At 40.8% G+C, this 19,271-nt stretch overlaps 3 protein-coding genes across 5 annotated transcripts; 1 reads left to right on the forward strand and 2 right to left on the reverse strand.

Moving 5' to 3' along the window:
• Positions 1–369: 369 nt before the first annotated feature.
• LOC109624756 (protein C19orf12 homolog) lies at positions 370–4,207 on the reverse strand. Of its 3 annotated transcripts, none has more exons than XM_020079649.2 (3): positions 4,049–4,207; positions 2,713–2,887; positions 370–1,851 (listed from the first exon to the last, which is right to left on the reverse strand). In XM_020079649.2, the coding sequence occupies exons 2-3, from the start codon at positions 2,870–2,872 to the stop codon at positions 1,586–1,588; spliced, it is 426 nt and encodes a 141-aa protein (XP_019935208.2). In that variant the 5' UTR covers positions 2,873–2,887; positions 4,049–4,207; the 3' UTR covers positions 370–1,585. The 3 variants fall into 3 exon arrangements, with proteins under 3 accessions (XP_019935208.2, XP_069386685.1, XP_069386644.1); XM_069530584.1 differs by having other exon boundaries at positions 2,713–2,930; positions 4,049–4,124; XM_069530543.1 differs by having other exon boundaries at positions 3,940–4,107.
• Positions 4,208–6,920: 2,713 nt separating this feature from the next.
• LOC109625047 (tumor protein p53-inducible nuclear protein 2) lies at positions 6,921–12,746 on the forward strand. Its single transcript, XM_020080078.2, has 4 exons — positions 6,921–7,081; positions 8,127–8,270; positions 8,363–8,519; positions 11,703–12,746. The coding sequence occupies exons 2-4, from the start codon at positions 8,147–8,149 to the stop codon at positions 11,929–11,931; spliced, it is 510 nt and encodes a 169-aa protein (XP_019935637.1). The 5' UTR covers positions 6,921–7,081; positions 8,127–8,146; the 3' UTR covers positions 11,932–12,746.
• LOC109625046 (uncharacterized protein F13E9.13, mitochondrial) lies at positions 12,735–19,075 on the reverse strand. The gene is made up of 6 exons (XM_020080077.2): positions 18,730–19,075; positions 18,239–18,321; positions 17,938–18,118; positions 17,493–17,643; positions 15,864–15,991; positions 12,735–13,294 (listed from the first exon to the last, which is right to left on the reverse strand). Exons 1-6 carry the CDS (start codon positions 18,800–18,802, stop codon positions 13,104–13,106), a joined length of 807 nt encoding a protein of 268 aa, XP_019935636.1. The 5' UTR covers positions 18,803–19,075; the 3' UTR covers positions 12,735–13,103.
• Between the last annotated feature and the right edge of the window lie 196 nt (positions 19,076–19,271).

Genomic DNA, 19,271 nt, shown 5'->3' on the forward strand with positions numbered 1-19,271 from the left:
CCCAACAGTCGCTTTAAATTAAATAAATCATGCTGCGCCAAAATTCACACACATAAAGATCTGTCCTCTCAAACTGTCAAATTGTTTTCATCATGATTCATGAGTTGTTCTCTTGGAAATTGGTGAAAATGTAGAAAAGTGTCCAACGTCACAAAGTGAAAAGAAATTCCTGGATCTGCCCCCAAATTAAATGGTTTCTCCCCTGACTCATACCACATCCTTCCACCAAGTTTCATCGGAACCCTTCAGTTGTTTTTGTGTTGTCTTGCTTACAAACGCTCGGACGGGTGAAACAGAACCTCCTTGGTAGAGATAAATATGATCCTGTGTGTGTTACTGAGGGGGAAGGTAAAAAAGCAGTGACATTAGTCTTCATCCACATGGCACGATATAGTCCAGTGTTTATTTTATTTAAAACACAAGCAATGGTTTTTAAAAATAAGGCGATGATTTTTTAAAATGATGAATCATTTCATACAAATATATATAAAATAATCAAATCAATACTTGGTGTGTTTCCACCTCCTGTCTTTAAAACAACACCAGTTCTTCTTGGTAGTGGGTCATTTGTTTAAATCGTCCTGGAGTCCCTTCATGTGATCTCACACTGACTCTGGTACATCTGCTGCAGGACTCCTTGGTTTCTGAATGTTTGGGCTCATTGACCAATCAGACGCCTGATCGGGTTGTATAATGGTTTCAAGTGTAAACATCTAGAAAACTATTAACAACACCCTGATACAGAGTGAGGGATTTATAACATGACCTTGTAATCCAGAATAAATGACAATCTGGGCTCAATATCTTAGAGGTAACAGAGGTGTGTGAGATGTTTTAATGGGGACTGTACTGTGCTCATAAGACCATTGACCACTGACACAGCTAAGGCACATTTACATGAAAATGTACAACAGCAGCAGAGCACTTGATATTGCTCATAGTCTCCACAGAAAATGCCAAAGTGACATTGTAATAGAGGGATACACTCAGTTTAATAGCTACAACTAATGCAGTCTAATACTATAGACCCACAGGAAATCCTCCCTGCAAACACTTCAATGTTGGAAAGCGATGAAACGGCATCTTCACCTTAAAATACATAGTCAAGATGAAAATTGAACCAATGTCAACCATCATTGAACTTTGGAAAAGCTTATTCAAACTTGTTTATTCATTTCAACCAACCAATGTTTGCAGGGCTCCCTGTGTGAAGGTTTTCATTGGAACTGTTTTAGAGACATGTTGATTCAACTGTGTGATCAGTTTGGAGGAGGAAGTTTGTGCTGCATTCCAGAGGTGTCTCTGTTTCCTCATTGTATGTAGAGGTGTTTCTATTATTATGTCCACTCCTCTACAAAGACAATCGACTTGAATCAGCAACTCTCGAAAAGAGTTCCAACAGGGGGGAGAATGGTTTCTTTGTTGTTGGGGTCAACACTCTGAGGGTAGCGAAGGCTAACAACCTAATTTGTAATAATCATGAAGGTTAAACAGCCAGAAACAAAAAAAACGTATATGTACCCGATGTTCTGGTTGTTTGTCAGGTCTCAGTAGAAAACCTGGAAAGTCTGTTTGTGAACACGACTCAGTCCTGATACCGCACATCTGCTCTGAGTTCCTTTGAAACATAGTTGAGCAGCGCAGCAGTGACCTGCTGCTGGAGAGTGGCGTTGCCCATCACAAGAGCGATGAGCTGGGCGACGTCTGTCCAGTCCAGGCTGCCCAGGACGGCCACAATGTCAGTATAGAGCTTCTGTTTCTGGTTTGGTGGCAGCTCCATCAGGATCTCGGGTAGAGGCCTGAACTGACCGCTGGTCAGCCAGCTGCCCAAGAGACCACCAACTGCTCCACCTGGAGGAGAGAGTGGATACAGGGTCAGTTACAGGTTTAGATGCAAACAGATATATCTTTCACAGACTTGGTATCTGAGTTTATGTTTGCCAATATAAAAACATACAGGAATTAACAATGCACAAAATATATGTTTTTATGTTCAGAGCCTGTGTAAAAACAACAGGTTAATTCCTTACTTCTATAGATTTGGTTGTATTTTCGTTTTCTTTAATTTATAGTTATTCATAATAATGTTTATGGTAAAAATATAGAGTATACATAATTTTTTCTTTTGTATTTCTGTATTCTATTTAATGAAAGAGGGTGCTACTGTGGATTGTTGAAAATAAACCAAATAGGTTTTTTGAAAAATCTTTAAATTGATTGCTTTGTATGACCCAAACAATTGTGAGCATAAAGTCTGTTGAAACTCTTTCGTGAGAACAGCGCAGGAGAATCTCCACAGGATTCACTGCGAGCCATTGGGGGGTTGATTATGCTTTTTACATGTGACAGATGCAAAACTAAAAACAAAACCCATTAAGAATATAAATATCTCCACATGAAACAGCGATGCCATGCACATAGAAGACTGATCCAGATGTCAAGCGAGCTTTTCGTGATTAGGCCGACACCGGTGTTGATGTGCTGTAAACAAAAAACGTGATCTCCGCAGCAGGAGTCACATCCTGCTTCTGCTCCACCCATCACCTGAATGCTCCTGTGTGAAAGGCAAACTCTGCAGAATGTGCGGACCCAGTTCTGCAGACTTCCTTTTGGTGGTCCTGTCTGAAAGCGTCTTCGGTGTGGGCGAGCTGTAATATCATGACAGCACAACTACAGTAATCAGAGGTGTGTTGTTTTTGTGAGGGTTCTTACCCACAGCGATCCCTGGAGGTCCACAGAGCAGCCCACCTACGAAGGCAGTGCCTCCTGCCACCATCGCTCCTTTGGTGGAGTTTTTCACTGCGACCTTGATCTGATCCTGCGCTGATATTTCGCAGCACAGGCGCATGACGTCGTTCATGTGGGGAGGCATCCCTGTGTTGAGGCACTGACAACACCGGAAAGCAGACGGTCAACTCTGTAAGTCGTGACTCAGACGAGACAATTGTTAAGACAGTGATAGGATACAGCCTCTTCCTGATTTAACATTCAATAAAATAAAGTAAACTGAATATAATATAGCTAATATAATTCAGCCTGTAACTTTACACAGTTCCTTAACTGTCTGGTATGACTTCTCTACAGCTTCCCTTATAATCTCAGACACGTATGAAAAGGTGAAATGTTAACAGTGATGAATATGAATGAGAATAAAGTTACACTGACTACCTGATGACATTTTGGCCACAGGGTTGGGTGGTACAGCTAAACCCACCTTAACTGTAATTGTTAGTTAGTGGTGAAATTCCCAACAAGAATTTGTAATGAGAGAAATGAACTCTCTAACTTAGGTTTGCCCACACTTTACTTTCTAATGAAGCTGTCTTCATACTAACGGAGGGAATGTTTAAATGTCTTTTAAGAACCAACACATGAATGTCTGGCACACCATTGTCTCTCAGTTGAGCTCAACTACTATTAACTACAATCCTGTGATGAATCCTCCCAACAGGAGGGTTCTGATAATATAATACAATATAATATGATCAGATATAATATAATAAAGTGGAATGTTGTCAAACTAGGAGGAAGAACAGGTGCAGAGCATTATAGGCTACATGACAAGAAAAATGGTTTCACTTTTACTTTCAGCATAAAAGAAAAGTGCAATTATTTAAATACACAATATACACAACTTTGTTTTTTCTTTTTAACACTCAACGATCGATTCTGGACTCAAATCAAAGTTATATAATGCTTGTACGACAATTCGTATAATACCACAAATACAATGCACGTGTTAAACTGCTTAACTGCACAATTCTCTTCATACCCATTATTATTTTAAATCAACGATTTCCTGAATGGAGTTTGGCGTGAGGGGCTCGTCACAGAGGCTCGCAGTCACAGATACACACTACATGTGCAGTGTCGTCTCGTTATGGACACTGTGAGCTGAAGACAGTGGTAAACAACGATGATGTGACTAAACTTCCACACCTCTCAGGCTCCACTCCGCTCAGAAACACAACAACGGGCCGGACTCGGACTCTGGCACGTCCCCCTCCGGTGTCAGGTTAATAAAGTTGGTGTGGAACGTGTTTCTTACCTTCAGGCCGCTGAACTATCAAACTTTTAATCTCTATAGATCTCCCCCGGTGAGCTCTGACTTCTTCTTCTCCTTTTTTACAGTTTGCTGAACAACTTACCGGCGCATTGGCGCCACCTTCTGACCAGCAGTGTGGATAGGGATGGATCGTACTGTCTGTGACTAACCTCTTCCATGGAGGGGTTGCAGCGGGAGGTGATGCAGCAGGAGGTGTTGCAGCAGGAGGTGCTGCAGCAGGAGGTCAGTGCACAGCATCCTGAAGCTACACTACCTCTCAGATTACCCTTTATCAAACTCTGCACACTTCATTTCACATTGTTGACCAGAGGAGAGTACAGTTTAGAGTATAGGCATGACATATTGACTACTTCATTATATGCAGTACTATTGTTTCCAATGTGTATATGTGTTACCTATGTCTAATATCCATACTTGTATTTGGAATATAGACTGTAGTTAACATGACTATATAGTTTTAGGGTCTTTAAGGTCTTGACCTTCTATGTAAAGTGCCTTGAGATCATGTATATTATAATAGATAGATAAATAGATAGATAGACATACTTTATTCTTCCCCGAGGGGAAATTCTTGTGTTCCAGCAGTACAGACATGTGCAATAAGTACAATTCTTTTTTTTCTTTTTCTTTTTTACATAGAAGAGCATACATGTCAGACAGAGCAAAGTTAAAGTTAAAACAGAGGAGACTGGTTGAATGTTTCAGTAATCAAGAAGAATAAGAACATAAAAACATAAAACAGTGCAAATAGTACAAGTGGTACAGCGACAAAGTGATTAAACAATGGAAGTAGTAAGTGATACAGTGATGTGCAAAAGAGACTAGCTAGTATATACAGTCTGCAAGAATAACATGTACTGATACTGAATACCAGTCATTACAAATAGCAGTGAATAAATTAAACTTACAACGCAGATGGGAATAGGACTAATGGAGCTGAGTTAAACAGTCAGCTGTTACAGTTGTTACAGGGAGTTATTATAGAACCTGATGGCAGATGGCAGGAATGACTTCCTGAATCTGTCCTCGTGACAGCGGAGTTGTCTGAGTCTATGTGAGAATGTGCTCCTCTGAGCCTGGAGGATGTGGTGGAGAGGGTGGTCGGGGTTGTCCATGATGGATAGCAGTTTGAAATGATTTGGCGCTATACAAATAAAATGGAATTGAATTGAAACATCGAATTGAACAGTTGTATTCGCACACCAAACAAGGGACATGGTTCGTCTTTCTTAAGGTCTGGTCCTCAGAGGCGGGGGGTTTGAGGGTTCTGTGTAGTATTTCAGTTCTTCCTAGGACTGCACTTTTCTGGACAGAGGCTTCACATGTACCTGGGATCTGCTGGAGCCACTCTCCCAGTTTGGGGCTTACAGCCCCTAATGCTCCTAATCCATATATGTACATATATTCCCCCTCTCACAGGAGATTTTGTAAAGCAACTATGTCTTTACAATTATCCTTATGAAATCATCCTCATAAAAGTCAGTTAAATGTTTGGCAGATTGAGCAGCTCTTTTAGTTCATTGTTGACATGATATTTTTCCAGTCTGCTGTTGAGAATCTGTCTTCGGGACAAAACATAATTACATGTTACATTGTTTCCTGCATGTTGCAATCTCACAGATACCAGCTGCATGTTTGCCACCTATAACAAGTGTGCTGATTCAACCCAGCAGACAGACAACTGTCAGGTAAAAGTTCTCTTAAGGTCACATCTATTGAGAACATTACAGGACATTCTAGGAATGTTCTCTGAAGATTATTTTGTGAAGCTGCAGGGGACATTCCACAAAGGCTCTCTAAAGGTTACATTTTTTTATTCCACCTTTAGCAAATGTTCATATTTTATAAAATATGCAGTCTATAGTTTTGACTTTGTGATACAGGGAAATGTATAGTTCATAGTCTGTTTATGTTTTTTAGGCTTTAGTTTTATGAATATAAAATTATGGGATGGTTTTTGAAAACACTGCAGCATAAGTCCATTCCTCACTGACTCTCTGATCTGACACGCTCACTTCCCACAGCGACATCCAGTGGCCACGGTCATGATCGCAGATTCAGTGCCTGTAAGATCCATGATCATAATTCCATGACTTGAGTCAGTGGCCATGATGACATTGACACATTAGAGGAACTGCGAGTAAAAAAATAAATAACCACATTTAACTGTTTTGTTTGTGCTTTGGAACATTTTTACAGTGAAGCTGAATTTATAACTTTAACACTTTGTAGCCTACAACTCTGGATATTCATGGTCACATGATGCCTGTATGAACCGGAAAATTCAAAGTTGATATTTAATAATAAAAAACACAATTATCTTCAGCCACAGTTAAAATATCCACTTCTTTGCTTTGCGCCCCCTAGCGCCAGGTGAGTGTACTGCGCATGTGTACGACGAAGGAAAAGCAGAAAAACACAACATAATAAAAAAGCTGAATAATTTTGACGCTTCCTGGTTGAATGAGACGTGTAACATAGAGCAACATATAAATGTTAGAGACTTAATGGCACTGAGCAGAGGCTTGGAAACCATCCGCGACAGGAAATAGATTTTGGAACATCAGGTCTGTTTATAAGTTCGGGGACAGTTTCCTGACAATACTCAGCCACATTCACTCATTATGATTAAATACGGTGACACTGTGTAAAGTGCTAATAAATAAAGTTACATTATATAAAGTGATGATAAATTAACTCACATTATATAAAGTGATGATAAATTAACTCACATTATATAAAGTGATGATAAATTAACTCACATTATATAAAGTGATCTGTGCTGTCACATATTTGTCCACATGCGTCACAGCTCGGCGCGTGTGATTGGCTGACGCCTGATGTGACGCGGCCTCGTTGGGCGGGGCTCGGCGCTGACGTCGCGGGGCGCAGGGAGGACTCTCCGACACAAACAAGTTCGAGGTCAAAACAAAGTGTGAGGAGCTGCAGCAGAGCCGCAGAGCTTCCGAACCGCAGGCGGCCACACCCAACACAGACGATCTCCTGCTCGACCAGGTGAGTGCGAGAAGAAGGGGTCGTTGATTCCCAGACATGGAGTCCGTCTGTCTTTGTTCTCTCTCTCTCTCCTCCATGTCCGCGGTGCGAGCACTCCGCAGCCGCTGTTGTTGCCACTGTACTCTGCGCTGTACAGTCACTTTACAGCAGCAGCACAGATCACTGTGATGTGTGTGTGCACAGTCAGCTGATCTGTGGACAGACATGGGGGGGGGGGGGGGGGGGCGGCCAGCTGATGTCTCCCTCTAATGGACATGGATGTGGGGACAGTGTCCAGCTGTCTGTGGTTGAGGCTCCAGACAGACAATGATGAGCAGACAGACAGGCGCAGGCACTCCAGGAAAAACTGTCTCACATGACGATCTGCGGGAATGTACTAATAATACGCAGCCATTAGGTGTGGTGCTGTATCTACAAAGAGACTGTAAAACAAGGAAAGAGCATAACAGTGACCTACATTAATCCTTATTTTATCTCTACACAATTCTACTGTGACTACCTTCACTTGTTTTGTCAGTGTGACCTCACAGTTCAAGTCCTTCGTACAACAGTACGTATAAATACAAAAGTAATGGTAACCTGTAGCAAGGACTATCAGCAAACACTGTTGATTTCCACTACATTTCACAGAATGATGGATTCAAGCTTGTGGGATACCCAGTGTTGAAATAAATGTCAGTCAACTGTGGTCCCAAATGAAAGTTACGCTACTGTTTACAGATTGTATAATGCTGCTTAAATCATTGTAACTCCAGCCTCTTGCATCATGATGTTCTCCAAGTTTTACATGATGACCCTAACCATAACACCCCCCCCCCCCTGCAACAACTTAGGCAGCTCCGGTTTCTAAGCAGGCGTAATGGAAGCACTTGTTGATAAAGAGCAGGTGTCTAGACATGTCTTTGGGGTGTTTACTGAGTCGGCCTCAGGGGGAGCTGTTTGCTCTGTTAAAGACACAAGCTGAGAGGAAGTTAAGGAGGACACCACCTAAACTTATTCACAGGTCTTTGCTGCAGTTCACCTGATTGTGTTTGGTCGTTTACAGAGTGAAGCAGAGGCATAAAGATGATCGGAAAGATTCTGTCTCAACTGCTCTGGAACACAGACGAGGACTTTGAGGGAGCAGAGGACGGTTTTGAGGAGCTGATGGAGTTTGAGGAGGGAGGATGGGTCATTGTTAATCTCCCAGGTGAGACTTCAAACACTCTTTGGTCACAGTGAGGCCACAGCTGAGAGCAGGACGAAAACTGATCTGTTTAAACTGGGATGTCCCTCACACAGAGAACGGGTCGCTGTCAGTCCCTGAGATGGATCCACTCGAGAACCTGCTGATCGAGCACCCGAGCATGTCTGTCTACCAGATGAGACCCAGGATGAGTGGGGAGGAGGAGGAGGAGGAGGAGCAAGGCTCTGACGAAGATGAAGAGGACACCCCCAGGTTACTTTACATTCAGACACTCCAGCTCACACACTTGTTTTAGATCTTGAGGCCAAAATTCCTGTAACTTAACTCATTATTTCCTAGACTGAGCTTCCAACATGGAAAGTTACACATTTCAAAATAGGATCATTATAGATTATATAAAACAATATACAAGATGAGAGGTACAGTGGTTTTCACCTGCAAAGGTTAAATACTGAGAAGTTCACTGTACATTATTGTACATGTGCAATGGAAGAGGAAATATTCTGCTCCTTTATGTAAGCCAAAAAACAGTAACACAATGTAAAAATACTTAATTACAAGTAAAAGCCGTGCATTCAGAATTTCTATTAAAAGTAGTGTTGTCAGTGAAGTATAATTAAAGTATTAAAAGTAAAAGTGCTCCTTATGCAGAAAATAATTGTATACCATTGGATTGATTCATGTGTGAGCAGCATTTTACTGTTGTTGTTGGTCAAGGGGAGATTTAGTACTTCAACTTTTGGATATAGTCACACTGCACACACTCATATTACCTCAAATATCACGTTTACCTGTAATATTCACACTATTGTGCCTTTTCGTGACCTTTGATTTGAAAACATGAGATTTCCACACAAATAAAGAAATAAAGTGTCTAGTTCAGTTATAAACGTGCAACTCTGACAGTGGCAGTGTCCTCATGAACCTGCTGACCTCTTTCAAACCTTGCATAGTATCTCACTATAGGAAACGCCTCCTGGCATGACCATTCACAGAGCTCCTCCTCTGCACAGACCGGCCATCCTGTCCTTCATACTGAAGTTTTGCATTCTTCCACATGAAGATTCTCAGCTGTTCGGACTTCATGGATTTAAACTTAACTGATTTAGTTTGTCTCGGAATTTATATATCTGGCATTATTGTCAGAATTTAGGTCCAGCAAGCTGGTTCTGTTTTTTCTTCTCTGTCACGGCTGCGGCTGCTCATAGAGAAACAGCTGGAGGCTCAAGTGGGGATGTTGTGTCTCGTCTTTGCCGAGTTGCTCGTGGGCTCATCTTGGAGAACGACCCCCATTTTGCTGAGCCAATGTGTAATTTTGTTGACAGTGAGGCAATTCTTCCCACTGTCCAGGCATTACTGGCTCAATTGAGACAAGACTCGAGTTTACAGCCTGCCGTGCTGTTTTCCTTAAAGGTCCAGTGTGTAAGATTTAGGTGAGAGGGAACTATTGGCAGAAATATAATGTAGAATAACCCTCATGATGTTTTCACTAGTACGTTAATCTAAATTGTATGAATTGTAGTTTTCTGTACCCCAGAAAAGGTCCTTTATATTTAAATACTTTATATTTACATGGAGGGGACCCTCTCTATGGAGGCCACCATGTTTTTTACATTAGTCCAGACTGAACAAACTAAACACCTTTTGAGTTTTTATGACAACTGAAGCTACCACAGGTTCTTTTTCATGTTTAGAAGGAGAGGGTGAAGTGAGGGGTGATCAGCTGCAACTGAAGTTGCATGTTGAAACACTAGATATCACAAAATCTTACAGACTGGACCTTTAATACTTTGATGCACTGATTCGACTGATAAAATGTGACTTGTGTCTTTGGGGGTCAGCCCTGTTTTCTCCACAGTGACTGGCCTGGAAATTCTCTTGCTCTGACCTCCACAGGTAGAAGCTTAACCTCCCATCTGTTGTAAATGCATTCTTTCACCAGTGCCTGGTATTTACAGAGTTTTGGATTGAATGATTCCTTTTTCCTCACTTCCACTTTGACCACCAGCTCCAGCATGATGATGTTCCTTGTGCTTTTGGACCAGATAAGTAAATCTCCTAGGGGAGATGAGGCATCTTCTGAGGTCTGCTCCTAGTCTGTTCCTGCTCCAAGCCCCCATCATGGGTGCCAGACTCTCTCTCTCTCTCTCTGCTTATGGACGAGTGTTTTGTTCAGCTTCTTGGCCTCAACTTCCAGTTGTGATGGTTTTACTGCCAGGACCTTGTGGCGCCTCCATCTGCACCTTTGCTTTGTGAGTGCTTTCTCACATAATATGTGTTCCAGAGTGACTAGTTCTCCAAACATGTGCAGCTTGGGTCTTGTTTTAGTCCCCACAGGACAATGTTTGTTAGACTTGGGAGAAGGTCATAGATGCTATGGAGGATGAACTTTATCCTGCTGGGCTCCATCTTCCAAATGTCAGCCCACAAATTCTTTCCCTCTCTGACTCATTTCCAGGATGTCCACTTGCCATGCTTTCTCATTTGGACTGCTTGGGTTTGCCTCCCCTCAGCCTCCATCTGCCTGATTTTTGTTTGGACGAGGTTCCTGCTCTCCTATGGGCCTCAGTACAACAGTGTCTCACAGCCAGTGTCCTGGCATCCTTTTGCTACTGCCCTACTGAAGTTGCTGGCCACGTTACCAGCGTACAGATCTTGATTCCAGGTTCCCTGAACTTAACATCTGTGCAGTCTCACAGCACGATGACCTGGCTTGCCAAGGTCACCTGAAATTCTTCAGTTATGCCTCAAAATGGCAGCTGAAGCTTTGTCCTACTTGTGTATATTCAAGATCAGGTTGAGGTCAGGAGGAGCCAGAGAAGTTTATTTGTCAGCTTCTCTGTCATCCAAGGTGTTTCTTCATTGTTGTAGTGCTTAGCTTATGGAGCCATTGATGAGGTCAAGAACAGATCAGTCACGTTGCTTTTGTTCTCATTTGTCTCTTGATGATCTGTGCAAGGACTGTTACTCTTTAGAATCACCTGATGGCTCAGCTGTTACTGAAACCGCTCTGTTGACACGCAAGTTCATTACTGTTATGTTGTCCATGACGACAGGAGGGAATAGGTTGGCACATCAGGAGGTATGCTAACTGGTATTCTTACAGAGTTGTGAGAGGATCGATAGCACTCTGTCTGGACGGTTAAATACTGTATGTAGCTATAGCTAGAGATGGTTAGCTTGTCAAGAGTGCAAAAAAAGAAGTTTGGCAAATAAACCACAAATCATATCAAACTGTGTCCTGATGGTCACCTCATACTTCACCATATTTAATGCAAAGACTAAAGGATAGACTAAAGAGTTTTTGATTGATGACTGCTGCATTTTCATGCTGATAAACACTGTTACCTCAAGATTTAACCCAAATCTGATGTTATTATTTCACCTAAAGTAGTATCAACACATACTCTAACATTCATTCATGTATCTGTTCAGGCCGGTGGCAGTGAGGCAGCGTATTTCTTGGCGCTTGGCTGCCTGGGGAATCCCTCTGCCCTGCAACATCCAGCTGCTGGCTGTCCAGAGGGCCAGGACTCAGGCTGAGCGGAAGAAGCTGAGCCGCAGCTCCCTCCACAGGCAGAATTTAGCCAAGCTGCGATTCTCCCCAGCAGAGAAGCGCTACGGCCACTTCAAGCAGCCCTGCCAGCGCCTCTACAACTACTAACAAGCAGTAGTGAAACTGCTTTGTGAGAGAGGGTGTGTCTCAGGTTGCCTCCACCACAGCCCAGTGAGCAGCATGGTGCCTCGACTCTGAAATACTCTGGTTTCACTGCAACACTGTAACAGTTTTTCATTTTGACTTTAACGTTGGCAGCCATCACATCTGAAAATGCTGAGAACAATGAACCTCGATCTCCTGATATCATGAGCGACCGTCAGTTCCTCACAAAACATTAAAAAACGTGTGAAGTTACTATTCAAAGATAGGCACGTGTACATTTTGGATGAGAACATTTGAGTTGTGTGACTTGTTTGGATTGTTTTGGTGTGAAGTTATTACTTTTGAAATGTGTGACACTGTTCTAATTAGAAAAAATCTTTCCTGTAGAATTCTTTGCTCTGACGTATGATGCAGTTTGATGCTGGCAGACTGAGTGGTTAGTCCACGGTTGTATTCTATGTGATTTATATTATGTGCCTTAGCTTTAGATGTTCTTGTGACAAGTATATTAATGGCTACTTTCATACCATGTGCACCTGTACAGTATCCATATCATGTGAAATATTATCTCTGAATTCCCTAAGATGAATGTTATTTGTTTGCAATAGATTCCTTTTAGGGGATAATTACAAAACCACTGTTAAAGTTTTGTATTAAGTGTACCGTTTTGTATTTTGATGGTACCCACTTTTTTCAATCCACGCAAATTGTTTATTTTTGACTCACACGTGTAAATACAGTTGAATATTATGTTTTTCTATTTCGTGTGTATTTATAAAAATGTACAAAAAAACGTCAAATAAATCTTGTTTTCTTAAGCTGGTTTCTGTTTATTATGGCAGTACAAACATGCACAGGTCTCTTCAAACTCAATTTATGATTTTCTTTTTAAAAATACAAAGAAACAGTCATGTATTGACATTTACCTGTAAATTTATCAGTATATTCAAGCTGCATTAAATCACTATTCCTAATAAAATAATGAATGAATTGATGTGACCTGTGTGCAGAAATTTGACACTGAGCTTCATTACTAATGTAACTTTCTACAGCATTGAAGATTTAAGCTTCTTTGACTATTACATTTAAGACCTGTAGTATCTCTGAGGTTTTTTAAGTAAAGTGAAAACCTTTTAAGACTTGAAAATATAATTGATCATTATTAATAGGACCTGTCATTTTCGAAGGTGACGAATCTTTCCCATGAACCTGTTCACTTGCTCTGGGTTGACTGCATTGGCCCAGTGGCCACTCTCCTTGAAATGAGAACCGATGATCATTCCATTTGCATCAAGATAGCGTTCCATGTTGTCATAGGTGACTCCAGAGCCAATCAGCACTGGGATTCTCACAGACTGGGAAACCGCTGCAAAAGCAAAGAAACAGCAAATCACCTTTTTTAAATATTAAAAATATTAATTTCAGCAATATCAAGTCATCCAAAAGCTTTATTGAATACCCAGCTCTCACCAACTCATGTTCATTGATGCATTTTAGATCTAATCATACAAAATGTACAGTACAGAGTTAAAACCAAATGTGCAAACTGCATCTAACGTCATGTCAGTGTAGCTCAGTGTAGCATTCTGCACCTGTCTCCACTGTGTCTGTAGTACTGGTGAGAGGGGGCTTAACCAAGAGAGACTGTGATACACCCAGTGATCTTTGCACACAGCAGAGTCCAACCTCCATTCAGGCGTGTGAACTCTGACCAGAGGCTGCAAGTTTAGGTTCACAAGAGAGTGAACGTGTGTGTGTGTGTGTGTGTGTGTGTGTGTGTGTGTGTGTGTGTGTGTGTGTGTGTGTGTGTGTGTGCTCCAAGTGTTTACTGTCGTGCATGTGGTGTTGGAAGCTTCTTAAAATAACATAGTGTTGCTATGTGAGGGACACTGTCCTGATTTCAGACCAACTGACCCTTGGCAGATACAGACCTGGGGATCTTTTACCACAGCCCACAGATTAATCCAGTGAAGAATTTGAATTATGGTGGTAGGCTACCATGGAAAAATACTCCATTAAAAGTAAAAAATACTTCATTTTACTTTAGTAGTAAAAGGTCAATGTAGTCAAGAATTTAAAGTCCAGGTGCTTAGGTAACATTTGGGCCATTTTGGAATTGATTTATTATTATCTGATCCACAATTAACATATAGGCAGTATTATTGATTATCTACTGCATCACATTTTTAGGCTGCTTATATGTTTTGCGCAAAAGAACATTTAAGTAAATTATTAAGTGAATTTATTTATTAAGTAAACAATTTGATTTTCTTATATATACGAAAAGATACTTACCACAAGTATAAGACTGAAGACAGTCCATTGGGCAACAAAAAAAACTAAATACAACTTTGACCAGATAATGTTCATACTGTGAACACATTAACAAATAGTGGCCTTTTCACTCATTGAGTGGATATGGAGCAACATTAGCATAATTTCATGTGTCTGTTCATCAATAATCCAATATGTCCAATATTGACTCTTCTTTTAGCTTTGTTTTGGTCTCTTGAACTGTTCAGAGGTCCTCTCTGTTCATCAGTTACTGACTAACTTTGTCTGTCTGCTTGGGGCTGATAAACAGTGGGTCAATCTGAGCTTTTGTTCTTAAATCAGTGGAAACTTCTAGAAGAGGCAAAAAAACTAGGGCAGAGGACAATAGACTAAACGGGTGCTAAATCTCTGTGGGTTTGTTGCTATGAGCGATATCTGTCAAGCTACACATCATACGACATCACATCTTTTTTCATTGTTCTTTTTCATGGAAGACACTTGTCACAGTAAAAAGCACAGGTCTTACTAACATTGGCTGGAATCTATTCAATTGTTCCATGAGGCCATGACAGTGAGCCAGTGTGCACAACGCTTGGACACTGAAACTGAAGCAGCGTCATGGAATTCAGCTGTCTTGCTAAGTGCACCTGAAACTGTATGTGTCAGAAAAGGAATTTGACTAAATCACGGTGAACCACTGGAAATGTGGTGGAGGTTTATAAAGTTACACCAAATGAAAGTACTCAGCACAAGAAAATCTTTTCTTTGTGTCTTTCCTCAACTTGACTTTCCTTAGATCCAGTCATCATTCATGCCGACACGGATGAAGCATGATTCAGTGGTCCTCTCATGAACGGTATTCAGACTGTGTGTGCTTCTGCATGTGTGCACACTACAATAATGATGGCAACTGTTGAGCACAATCTTCTGGAAATGAGTCAATCGTCAACTCTACAAGTATTGGAATGAGTAATGTGTATTCTGTGTATACTGCTCAGTATTCACTGGGAGGCTGACGACCACCATCACCTTCACCTCCACCACCAAGGCAACAGCTACCCTGTGCTGAGGCTCCTCTCCAGCCTGATGGAACAACTCTTTAACCTCCCAGAGGAGTTCAGGCTTCATATCATTCATATCCATTGACACTTCACTGAATATACTGTGTGTGTGTGTGTGTGTGTGTGTACTTTGAGAAGACCATTTTGAGCATAGACTCGACAGAGTGAGGACATTTTGGCTGATCCTCACTTTGTTGAAGGGTTGTTTGAGGGTTAAGACTTGGTTTTAGGCTTCTGGTTAGAATGTGTGTGTGTGTGTGTGTGTGTGTCTGTGTGTGTGTGTGTGTGTGCCATATTGGGTGCCTGCTGACCTGTGTCCTGTCCTATAACCAATGTGGACATAACACTACGGTCAGGAACTCTGGTGATCGTGCCCTCTACTGGACAGACTATGCAGTGACTTAAATTCACTATATACTGAATGAGGTGGTGGTGTTTCTCCACATTTATTTTACATTTTATAAACTGCAGATGATTGATTGAAATGATCACAGCTAACTCACTACATCAATGGTGAAACATCAGTTATAGCCATATGTTACTGTCCAAAAGTAAATTGAAAGCTCAAGGCTGACTTGATGAACGTTTTTGTGGCAGTACCTTTGAGCTCACATGGGTCAGCCTCTGCACCAGTGGCCACTCCTGTGATGATGAGTCCATCAGAGAGGAAGAACTCTGCAGCACGGGCCGTCTCCTCAATGCTCACATCTGACGTCAGGGCATGGGAGCTGGGGACAAACACATACAATGTACATACACAAGGATGCACAGACTTAGTAAAACTAGTTGGGATTAAAACTGAGACTAACTCTGAACTCAAGTACATAACAAAAATCTAAATTAGAATACAATGTAAACACTTAATACACTCTTTTGGGGCAAAATGTATAGCCAACATTAAATATAAAAATATAAAGCAATGATTCTAGGATGTTGATATGAAACCCTCATGATAAAGAAATGTAATTGAGGCTTGATATTTTATAGTTTACCAAAAACTTGACTTTAATACATATAAATGAATAAAAACACAAATACAACCGTATATTAGAACTTGAATTAAGGACATAAATTATATTTTGTTTCACGTAAAATGTAAACATAATTGCACATCTTTTCTGCATTGTTTATTCTTTAAAACAAAGGTTTTCAAATTGGCAAACATAAAAGCAAAATGTCTGTGAAAGGCTCATATTGACCGATATTATTGACCCAGTTGGTCAGGCTACTAAAACAATATGTATTAACACCCTAGAAAACTCACTCTCTTACTAAAAATGAAGAAAAGACATTTTTCTCTCTTTAACTTTGATTTAATCGATAGTACACGAGATGAATTGTTCATCATTTTACACAAAATCCTTACTTTTTCAATAAATAATATGTTTCCTGCACAAGCCTCTGTCTTTTATTTTTACTGAGAAAATGTAATGTGTGAGATCCTTCATATTCTTATTAGTTAATAATAAGTTAATTCTCATATATATTAATAAAATATATAGACAAATACAACAAATGAAATAATGGCTGGCTGAGATGAAAACTAAAATAAAATCTAGTTGTCTCAGGGATAAAACGTAGCTGTACTTCGAATATAGAATAATTGGGGGAACTTACGACAAGTGTCGACAATGAAGACACATGGAAAATAACTGCTGACAAAACTAATGCTACCTTCATTATTAGTTGCATCCCTGAAAACTGCAAACAGAGTAAGAAACACACTAAACTATCTGTCTATCAGGCCGTATCTGTCTATCAGGCCGTACCTGGAAATCTCTTTCATTTAGCAGCATTACTGAACTATAAGAAATTTGGTGAACGGGTTTTATTCTTACATATGTGAGCGATAATACGACTGAAGGGTTTTTCATTTTAACACTTCAGTCCAACGTTTCCCCTGCAGCGGTTTTGATAATAGATTTATCAAACTACAGATTTGAATTTGGTGAAACCCTTTAGACCTAATTGGCAGCCAAACTAAAGCTACAGAAAAACAAAAAAATACATTAAATCTCCCCAACTAATGTTTTATTTCCAGTCAAAAAACTGTCTGTCTGGATCTTCATTTAGTGACAGTAAGGCACTGGATCAGTTAAAAAAAAGTGAAGTAGTCCTAAGTCAACAGCTACAGTTTTATGTGTAAAACATGTTTTCAGTTACTTGTTGTGTATCAGTGGCTTTTCTGCTGTTAACTTTCTGATCACACTGTGCAGACGATGACCTCACCTGTGCTTCTTTTTGATGTCAGTGAAGATCTGCACATGCTCAGCTCCGATCTGTTTGCGGTACCTCAGTAACTCTCCAGCACAAGCATTCAAGAGGCCCTCATCAGCCACATGAGAAAAGACAAAACCCTCCGCCCTGATGAAATCCATACCTGTGATCATACAAAAACATTAGAATGGTATAGTTTACTAACTGGTGGCCGCTGTATTGAGTACAGCTGATATCTGACAAGCAAGTATCTGGTCTTTTTCAGGAACAACAACACACCATTAATAAGAATGAGTTACCAGACAGTGACATCAGTTGCTGTGATGTTTGTTTGTCTATTTAAACATTGGCAGTGATAACACATGACTGGAGGTCTTTGTTCTGTTCTGTTCTACAAGCTTCAACTCCAGATGACTTCAACCTTGTAAGAATAGGTTTGTTGGTGTAAAGTATGAACCTGAAGCCAGAGCTACGGCCAATGCCTGCTGGTTGGCAGAAGACAGAATTTGGACTCCGAGCGGCATGCTCGGACAGACGCTTCTCACAGCAGTGCACACGGCAGTCATACATGCGCACACCTCAGGGCCCAATGAGAATGAGTAAGGGATGTCGTGCATGTTCTCAATGATCAGACCATCCTGGGAGAAGAGGTTACAATGAATGGTTTATCAGGTCACAGTTAAGATTTGTAAAAAAATGATTACCGGTTTGCCAGGTGACAGTTAAAATACATAAGGACACAATGTGAGATAACTTACAATCCCTGCATCACGGTAGATTGATGCCTCCCTGCACGCCTCCTCAATGATCTGTGACATTTTCATACAACCCAGGGGGGTGCCTGAGGAAAATGAGAAAGTGTTCACATACAGCAGAATCCATCAAAAACGATAGCGCCTCGATTTACAACCCTACAATCTAACTAAGTACATTTGAAGTACTTATACTGTCATTTCATTCCACTTTGCACTTTTACTCCTCCGCAATTCAGAGACATAAACCTACTGTAAAGTAAGAATGTTTCTTAGATATTAATGCATGGCTAAAGACAATTTAATGCTATAATATATAATATATGCAGGATAACATTCTCATGAGGCCATTTTCATGCATTAGGTATTTCTTACACTTAAGTATATTATACCTAATAAAAAAACTATATTTTGTAACAGTGATTGGTATTATTATTTTACTTCTATTATTTCCTCCACCATTGGAAACATGTGAACACAGGTGATTGTGATCTTACCTGGTAAGGCTTTGACATGGATCATTCCAATAACCACAGACTTTAATCGTCCAAAAAGATCCAAAAACTTCATCTTGTCGTTTCAGTGAAGCGATCGGGGACCAAAGTACAAAACCTTTTTGTGTGTGCGTTTTAAACATGGCGATCACGTAACTGGCCAAAGGTCAAAAAAATATCACCGTCGTCAAAATCTACCCAAAGCGTTGATGCAGAAAATCAGCATCCACTAATAACACCGCATCTCGATCCAAAATAAAACTTAAAAAAAAAAAAAGTTTTACAAAGTAGGATGTGAGGACTCCTATAAAACCCGCGCTGTGAATGGGGCGTCCCCAGCAGACACATCCGCAGGTTAGCATAGTTCACGTTTCGCTGAATATCAGACAGTGACAGCGGCTGAGAACCCTGTTCCGACTCCACACAACGACAAGCCGTGGTTACTTCTCACCATTTCTGCCCTGTGCTGTGTTATTCCACCTCGAATCCCCAGAACCGCGCTTTTGTTTACATCTGACAGACTAGCCACGCGGTGCTCGGGCACT

The sequence above is a fragment of the Paralichthys olivaceus genome, chromosome 1 (assembly GCF_024713975.1).
Source record: "Paralichthys olivaceus isolate ysfri-2021 chromosome 1, ASM2471397v2, whole genome shotgun sequence".
NCBI classification, from domain to species: domain Eukaryota; kingdom Metazoa; phylum Chordata; class Actinopteri; order Pleuronectiformes; family Paralichthyidae; genus Paralichthys; species Paralichthys olivaceus.